The sequence below is a fragment of the Topomyia yanbarensis genome, chromosome 2 (assembly GCF_030247195.1).
Source record: "Topomyia yanbarensis strain Yona2022 chromosome 2, ASM3024719v1, whole genome shotgun sequence".
In the NCBI taxonomy this organism is placed as follows: domain Eukaryota; kingdom Metazoa; phylum Arthropoda; class Insecta; order Diptera; family Culicidae; genus Topomyia; species Topomyia yanbarensis.
In genome coordinates, this window is record NC_080671.1 from 314,758,789 (window position 1) to 314,768,355 (window position 9,567).

The 9,567-nt window shown below is 44.1% G+C and overlaps 1 protein-coding gene across 2 annotated transcripts in view; it reads left to right on the forward strand.

Annotated features, from left to right (window-relative positions):
- LOC131683627 (cardioacceleratory peptide receptor-like) overlaps positions 1-7,947 on the forward strand; it is a 307,350-nt gene extending 299,403 nt beyond the window's left edge. For both annotated transcript variants that reach the window (XM_058965761.1, XM_058965762.1), the window contains 2 exons: positions 6,758-7,049; positions 7,134-7,947. In XM_058965761.1, coding sequence (XP_058821744.1) covers positions 6,758-7,049; positions 7,134-7,347 — 506 coding nt within the window. In that variant the 3' untranslated portion in view covers positions 7,348-7,947. The remainder of the gene's footprint in view (positions 1-6,757; positions 7,050-7,133) is intronic.
- Positions 7,948-9,567: the final 1,620 nt, after the last annotated feature.

Below are 9,567 nucleotides of genomic sequence, written 5' to 3' on the forward strand. Positions count from 1 at the left end.
AGCGATTGCTTGGCATTTTAGAGCACTTTAATCGCTTTTTATTACTACGTTAAAGTAAAGCTGTAAATTTTTCACTTTTGAGAACGGCTTTATCTGTTTAGTGTGGTGTAGTATTTCACTTCCCCGTCTAAGTGCCAAGAATACAAAAGCACCAGCTACTCTCACTGTGGAGGATAAGTCAAACGAGCATTGTTCTCCTCCACAACTAACAGGGAAAGGAGAGCAAAGGAGGCAGAGCTGCGGCATCACACTATGTGGTGTCGGTTATTCATCACCAATAAATTTTCATTTCACAACAAAGGGGAAAACTCACCTCCCTAGCCCAGTTAAGGATCGCTGCCGGAGTAGCAACAACACCGGAAGAACTCGTTTGATGTTGACCTAGTCAGTTGGATTAGAACAAATCTGCCAGACCTTAGTGCAGCTGGTGATAAGCACCACTATGAGTGAAATGATTTGATAAAATTGCAGCAAAATTTATTTTTACCCCATTTTGAACGACTTAGTAGAATGCAATATTTCAATTGTAGCACATGGCGAAATATTACTTTCCTTGACCCACCGGAAGTCGCGCATATGGCCTACCGAACGAGCAGCCGCTGGTACCCTAAGACGATTTCGCTAGATTTTCAGAGCAGAGTGCACTCAGTGCTCTAGCGCGACTGCCGGAAGGTTAATTTGTAGTAATTTTGTTTGTTTTTTTTATTTTCATTGATTTGTGCATGAAATTAGCAATATTTGGTGAACTCATCTTCGCCACCTTGAAACGAAGGGTTAGTCGGGCAAAATAAATCTGAACTAGAGTAATAGTTAACTTAGACTTTTTAAATATTTTTTAAAGAATCAATTAATTTAAAAAATGAACCTATGCTTCTTCCCACCAAACCCGGAGAAATTGATGTAAAACCCGGAGACCCGGAGATCCTCCCAAAAACCGGAGTCTCCGGGTCAAACCCGGAGAGGTGGCAACCCTACTCATAATATTTGGTAGAGCCGTTCCTTATTGAAGACAATTAGACACGATCCAAGCGAAAAATGTAAAATTTGTGAAAGTTCAAGCCAATTTCTGAAATAAACCATGTTTCGCATATTACAAATGCATCACATTTTAAATTGTTTATTAAAATTTTTATAGAATCGATTATCGGAATAATGCTTCTGCGTTCCACTGTAGAACAGTGATCAGATCAGTGACCTCTTTCGATGAATTAGCCATCGGTAGATACAATCGCTGAAAGGAGGGGCCATTTTGCAGTCAACGGCGTCAAGAATGTTTTTACTGTGGGAAGAAAGCTTATTAGGATGCTTTTAAGAGGGTCAGTAATAAGTAAAACTGTGAAAATACAGTCCACAATGTCAGTGAATTTTATTGATCAAGCGTTGTTTTCTTTTTCGGGCTCTGACATGGGATCAATTGGAATTTTTCTGAACTCAGGTTTCTAAGATCAGCGACTGCTTGCTTCGGTTTTGCACCCAACAAAATGAAAACATCCAATAAGTCAAATGAGGAGGGCGCGATTGCATCACCGGTTATGCCACTGGTAGCCACAGCGAGTACCAGCAGCGGCTTGGCACAGAGTAAGCCACGAGGAAACCAACGTGAGATGGGGTTACCGAATTGAGTGTTCACATCGAGATCAGGTAGCGAAACCACCCAAAAAGACTCACATTTTGGGAAGTTGTAATTGATGAAGGTAAGGTAAAAGGTCAACAAAATCTATGAGTTCGTGAAGGACAAGCATAATGTGGACAACAAGGTGAAACAGCTATTGACGAGTATCAAATCGGCCGTATCAACTGCTGATTGCGAGCAGAAAGCGCTCTTGATGAAAGCTGAATCAGCCCAAAAAGCTGTGATGGAAGCCGCAGAACACGCGACGGCAGAAACTGAGGTGACACCGAAGAGTCACGACAATACTCGCTAGGAGAAAAGAATGAGGGACACACCGGGGGAGCAAGAGGTCTCAATAAAGCAGAAGAGTGAGCTAGAGGGCTCCAGTGACTACAGGAACGTTGGGAAAGACCGTGGTTGGTGCATCGTGGGAAGCCAGCTGGCGAAGCGGAGGGAACGAAAACAAAAGGAAGAAGGAACAAGAGAAGAAAGAGAAACGGAAACCTTCACTGGAGACAAACGATGCGATGTCCTACGCCGCACTAAGAAAAGCGAGATGATCTTCAAACTGAAGAAGGATCCTTTTGTCAAGAGCTCGACCTACCGCGAGCTCGTTGCTACATCCTTGGGCAGCGAAGCGAACGTGAGAGCCTTGTCGCAGGATGCTTTGGTCGAGTGCAAGGGTAATCTAATGTTGCACTGATCGCAAACTAAAGGTACCGGCGACTATCCGAATTTGGAATTTCAGCTGTTGAGATTTCGGCAAGATGGAAGTCGGAGATTCGCTCAAGTTTTCAAGCAGATGGAGCGATGCTTCAGGTGCTTGGAACTCGGACAGCAGACGAGGAACTGCAAGGTTCCAGACAGGTCTGCACTGTGTAGAAAATGCGGAGGAAAGAGGCGCGTTGCTAGAGACTGCACGAAGCAACCAAGGTGTATGATCTGCAACCCGGAGGACGGAAATGACCACACGACGGACGGCTTCAAATGCCCTGTATACAAAAAGGCGAAGTCAGGCCAGCAATGATGGAGGTAACCCAGCTTAATCTCAATCATTGCGACATTGCACAGCATCTGTTGTGGCAGTGAACAACAGAAACAAGGTGCGACGCTGCAATTATTGCAGAACCGTATCGTGTTCCTCCAGATAACGGTAACTGGGTGGTGGATACGGCAGGGAATGCGGCAATTCAAGTAATGGGCGGTTTCTTTGTGCAAGAGGTGGTGAATAAAACATTCGAAGACTTCGTGATCGTCAGGATCAACGGCATCTTCGTCTGTAGCTGCTATGCTCCTCCAAGATGAACACCAGAGCAGTACAATCGGATGCTGTACGCAGTAACCGACTCGTTAGTCAGACGAACGCCAGTTGTTGTAGGAGGAGATTTTAACGCTTGGGCCGTGGAGTGGGGCAGACTGACCAAGACGCAAGAGGTTTCAGCTTGTTGGAAGCCCTGGCGAAGCTGGATGAAAAACTGTGCAACGAGGGTTCCGCTAGCTCATTCCATAAAGATGGTCGAAAATCCATCATCAGCATAACATTCTGCAGTCCTTCGCTGTCAGATAACAAGAATTGGTTAGTTAGTACACACATAGCGACCACCAGGCGATACATTACACCATAGGTCGGCGGAATTGTACTGTAACGCGGAGAGTGAAGATTGGCGAGCTGAAGTGGAAAATAAAGGACTTTGACAAAGACCTTCGTACTGACAGCGTCACTCCAATTCCGAGCGCCGATTAGCTGTCGGAAATAGTAGCGAGGGCATTTGATGTAACAATGTCGTGGAAAATGGAGCCAAGGAACTATCAGCGTTCCGCGTACTGGTGGAACGAAGACGCGTTCAGAGAACAAGATCTGAGGCAGTCAGAGAAGAGTGTAAGGTAACATTCCGGGCAGCCAGGGTCGCTTTTAAAGTGAGATAGTGCTAAGCAAGTCCACCTGCTACAAGGAGTTGTGCAGAGAAGTAGATGCTAACCCCTGGGGCAATGATTACCGTGTCGTTATGGCCAGGATCAAGGGTCCAATGACGCCATTCGAAATGTGCGATGACAAACTAAAAAAATTATCGTGGAGGGTCTTTTCTCGAAGCACGACCCAACCGCATGGTCGTCTACACCGAACGTTGATGCAGACGGTGGAAATGCTAGTTAAAATCAAATCTCAAACGACGAGCTTCTTATGGTGGCAAAACAGTTGATAGCGAAGAAAGCTCTCAAACCGGATGGTATCCCCAACGTGGCACTGAAGACTGCTATCCTGGCGTTTCCAGACATGTTCATGATAGTTCTACAGAAATGCCTGGACGGTGGCTACTTCCCGGAAGATCCAGAAGCTAGTGTTGTTGCCAAAACCAGGGAAACCACCAGGAGATCCAGCATCGTATCGGCCTATATGTCTGCTGGATACTCTTGGTAAGCTTCTGGAAAGGGTCATCCTCAACAGACTGTTAACCTACGCTGACAATGAGAACGGACTATTGCAGAGGCAGTTCGGATTTCGGAAACGGATATCGACGGTGGACGCCATCTGCACAGTCAACGCGAGCGCGGAGAAAGTATTGAAGCAAAAGAGAAGACGTAATCGCTACTGCGCCGTGGTAACGATAGAAATGAAGAACGTGTTGAACAGTGCTAGCTGGGGGACTATCGCCGTAGCGCTGCACAGTATGCGGGTTCCGGACTATCTGTGTAAGGGTTCTGAAAAGTTACTTTCATAACCGAGTACTGGTCTACGAAACGAACAAGGGACAGAGGTCGATTGGGGTCACGGTCAGGGCTCCAGCGTACCAGCAAAAATCCAACGTATCGAGATCAGCGTCGGGGAACAATCCATCCCATTAATGCGAGCGCTGAAGCACCTGTTTATGATGGTCGACGATCGGCTAAATTACAACAGTCATGTCGACTATGTATGTGAGAAGGCTGCGAGGGCAACTAACGCATTGGCAAGGATCATGTCGAATCACGGAGGAGCAAGAGGCAGCACGAAACGTCTCCTGGCGGGTGTGTCATCCTCAATACTGAGGTAAGGCATACCGGCCTGGGCTGCTGCGCTGAACTCAAAGCGGAATCAGATGAAGGTGATGAGCACGTTTCGCCTAATGGCTGTTCGTGTCGCGAGTGCGTACAGAATGATATCGTCGGAGGCGGTATGCGTAATTGCCGGAATGATTCCGATATGCACGTAATGCAAGGAGACTGGTCCGAGCGGACCCGTTGGTTAAGTGGCAACAGGAGTGGGACAACGCGGAGAAAGGAAGGTGGACCCACCGACTCATTCCAAATATGTCTGCTTGGGAACATAGTACCTGCATCGGTTTGGACACGCTTCGTCACCCCTTTGCCCGGAGTGTGTGAATGTGGAAGAGACGCTGGAACATGACATAGGTTCGAAGACGCCCGGAGGGGCATGCCTGGTAGGACAGTGGACAGTATCGTCGAAGAGACGTTCCACGACGAGCTTATCTGGGACGGTGTCAACAGAGTGGTTATGAGATGCAGAGAAAGTGGCAAGGGAACCAACAAAGTAACGCTTTTGGCTAGAACGCCGCCGTGAATTCACAAATCGGTTCTCGGAAGAATTATTAGGTCTACCGTCGAGGACCATTTGAGTAGTACGTGACGTAGCACCGGGTGCGGGTTGTCGGGTGCCAGCGAACCGGACGTCAAGCTTCACCAGAATCGCCGAACCTACCTCGACACCCTACCGGGTAGCTCTTGAGTAGGCTAGATCCGCCACCTAGGATTAGACCAAGTAGACCGCGTCGAATAGCTAGCCGTGGGTCAATGGGGCACCAGCGCACGGGAAGTTATGTTCCACCCGGAATCGCTGGATGGACCTCAGCACCTATTGGCTGGCCTATTGAGTAGGCTAGGTCCATCACCAGGGACTAGATCGAGACAGAGCGGGCAGCTAAATGGCTCACGGAAACGAAAATCGGTATCGGAGAAATCCACCACCGGGACATTCACTGTGGGTAGATTCTCCACCGTGGACTATCCGACTGAAACGGAACAAAAATAGGAGCTAATTGGCTCTCGAAACAAAAACCGGTACCGAGAGAAATTTCGCTGCCGGAGAATTCTCAGTCGGCGTAGGATAATATCCGAGTCGATCTCGATATAGCTGGGAGCTAAATGGCTCAAGGAAGCGGGAACCGGTAGAAAATTTCTCCGTCGGGGAACTATTGATTGGAGTAGGGTGAGTTCACCGTCGGGGACTATCCGAGTAGATCGCGATAAGGCCAAGAGCTAAATGACACACGCAACCAGGAGCCCAATGGTTCATAAAATCAGCGTCTAAGGGGCTCACGGGGACGAGAGCTAAATGGTAATGTTATAGATGGTGACAAGAAGCAAGAGAAGAGTCGACAGTTAAATCAAAGCCCAAAGGTCGAGTCATTTCATGAACCAAGTGAGACTTCGAGATAGAGAAGAAGAAAGAGGTGCGACAAAAGCCAATACTCAATCATTCATTTAACATCGATGACTATTGTAGAAGTTTTCGGCACGATATAAATAAAACAAATGCATTATTGTTGAAGTCCTAACTATATTGTTTCGTTACTAATGGGCACTGGTTCAACTGTCCCCTATTTAAGCTCACCTCGATTCCTCCTATTGTATACTGTTAACTGTATTCATCATACATTTGATGTTGCTCGTCCTGAATACGTTGATGCTATGTAAGGCATTTCAATTCGATGGTTTCATGTTTTAAATATTCCGATGTAGTTTTTTGTGCCAGTTTTGATGAAAAACTGAAGAGAAATACAGTAAAAAAATACATAGCCACGGCTGGCCATGAGGCAATTCAAGTTTGAACAAATGAGCAAAAGACAACTCCCTGATTGACATGTTAATATACCCTTTTTTACTTTCCTACTATTCCATTATATAAGATTAAAAATAATATTAACGCCAAAATACTCACTGGATTTGAGAATTGGCATGTAATGTCATATCATCAAATAGCTGAATATAAGCTCAGGCAGCAGAATATAAAATAAATCGGTACATGAAACTCGACCATCGCAAAAAGTCTTAAAAATAGGAACGAATTTTATACCATCAAATTGATAATAATGCTTCGGTAAACAGTAAAGTGAGATAAAATAATAAAAATTTAACTCTATTCAACAGATCGATATCGAAACGGCAGCACCGACCTGGCCAGCCGGCGTGCCAGTTCCAGGGGTATCATTCCACGGGCCAAGGTGAAAACCGTCAAGATGACCATCGTGATAGTGATAGTATTCGTGCTCTGCTGGTCGCCCTACATCGTGTTCGATCTGCTGCAGGTGTTTGAACAGATTCCGAAAACGCAAACCAATATTGCCATCGCAACGTTCATCCAAAGCCTAGCACCGCTCAATTCGGCGGCTAATCCGCTGATCTACTGCTTATTTTCGACGCATTTCGTTAGAACGCTAAAGTATGCAAATCCCTTCCTAGCATTCACGTCCTTACTAATGTTTCGATTTTTCCATTTTCTTAATTTCCCATTTCTAATCCACAGAAGACTTCCACCATTCCGATGGCTCTTTTCATCCGGCCTATGCTGCGTCAGCCCGGATGATCCAAACAGCCACAGCGGGTGTGGGCAGACGGCCAATGGGAATCGTCTGCGGAACCAGCACAGCAGTGATTCCATGAGAACGCTCACCACGTCGTTGACAGTTTCCACCCGAAGGCCGACCACCATCATCCGGACGTCGAGAGTGATTGTATAGCAGTAGCAGCAGGGTGCCAACGTTGGTCCGGTTGGGCCATGGGAAAAGTGTTTACCTGGAACAAAATTTGCTCCAACATCGAAGCGCATAAAGATCTAGTCAAATTGTTAACTTACAATCGTGACCCTTTTTATAATGTGCGGTTTCTATAGTTACCATTAGAATTTTAGAGGCATATTCGGTACTATTCGACAATTTGCTGCGAACATTCTCGTTGATTGATAGTCAGAGTATTTTAATATTAAGATTTAGGTAACTATAAATCAAGTGTTATGTGCCAGTCGGAAAAGGCCTTTTAGCCTTTCTACGAATAATACTTCTGTGCGGCGATGTGAAAGTGCTTTTAACTGTCTGTAGCGGCAATCCTCAGTGTATACCAAAAATAGGAATCCGAAAATAATCAGTAAGAGATTGTAAGGGTTATTGCATTTATATTCGAGCAAATATCAGAACAAGAGCCAGTGGCAAATTTGGGAATTATAAGTTTTTTGTATTATTCGTTAGACTGATACGGTTCATTGTATTTTGTAAGCTGAAAACTTAACCACCTGTGAAAATAGCATAATAAAAAGTTTATGGATCTGTTTGATAAAAATGTTAGTTTGCTAAAATAAAAATATTCGATTTGATTAAAAATTGTATTCTCTACCGGGATTTTGAAGATATCACATTCCAATTTTATATTAACAATTTACATTACTCATGAGCAGAGCCTAAAATTCTCATACCTATTCAATGAACGACGAAATTCAGAGAATTCATCTTCGTCCTTTCCTTGCCTCTTTCGTCGCTAAATGTATGAAAAAATAAAACAATAAAGGCGATGTTCCCTCCTCTTTCGATTCTACGAAAACGAGTAGCAGTAGCAGCGACTTTCGTTTTCCTATGACAATCCGAAATTTCAATTTCGTTTAGATGCATGCTCAATAGTTTGCAATTCTTATTCATTAAATGAAATTAATGCAATGTGCATCTAATAATGCAACTAGAACATAGTTAAAATGAGGAATATGCACACCGATCAGGCTTCCGTCTTACAATATCATCATTAGATCGCAAATCTACATAATCGAGCATCGACAAATAAATATCATTACTAGCGTAATTTCGTTTCCCCAGCAGCAGGCATTGTAATTCTCTCTCACTCACGCGAGAAGTAGCTTATCCGATGTCCAACTTTTCCGAGATAAGATGAGTCGCAAAATTCTCCGTCTCCACAAATAGCGTAAGAATGATTTTCCGGATAAAATTTATTTGACTTTTTCCTTCTCACCGGAGAAGGTGATAAAATTTTAATTTCGTGGAAATCAATCAAAACTGCAAAAAAATACACTTAATTACAAAGAAAAGCGGCAAAGAAGTATGATAGACTTGTTTTATCGTGTTTTGGAATAACGACAGCAAAGCAGGGAACACAAGAAGGATACCGTGATAAACTCATTCTCTCATTCTCCGGCTGTTTTATTTATCCGGAGAAATAACACGTTGTATTTATCCGGAGAAGTTGTGTGAGTACCAATAACTTTTCGTGTGAAAATGTGAGTTTTTATTGTCGCAGTAGCAAACTATCCGGGCGCATTTACTCATATGAGCGATAAATGCAATGCCTGCCCAGCAGTAAGCTCAATATCGAAGTTACCAATATCATTCTGAATCTCAAAGCGAAAACGAGCGTGCGGAGAGAATAATGAAAACGCTCTGCTACATGCTTGCTTTGTCCTAGCCCGTTGTCTCATTTTCGATTTCGCAAAGTGCTAGTGCAGGCATTGTATTTCTCACTCACTCACGCGATCAGATGATGAGCCTAACATCAACTTTTCCGGATAAGATGGACACACGCATCCTGTTTCTCATACACTCACGCCAACACATGATACAACCAAATTTAATTTATCCGGATAATATTGGCAGCAAAATTTTCTGTCATTTCAAGTATGATGAGAATAACGCTCCAGGAAAACAAAAATCTTGAGCGTTTTTTCAAAACGTCATATCTGCAATGAGTTACTCTCTTTGTTTACTTTCTCTTCTGTTAATAATTCGGTCACTTTAACATTTATCATTCAGCTCTTTGCATAATATGCTAGCTAAAACCACCGTCTTTCGATCTGTACTGTAAAATAAGTGAAAAGTGTTATAGTGACGCCGTAAAAATCGAAAGAGAAAGTATAAACAGAGAGTAACTCATTGCAGATATGACGTTTTGAAAAAACGCTCAAG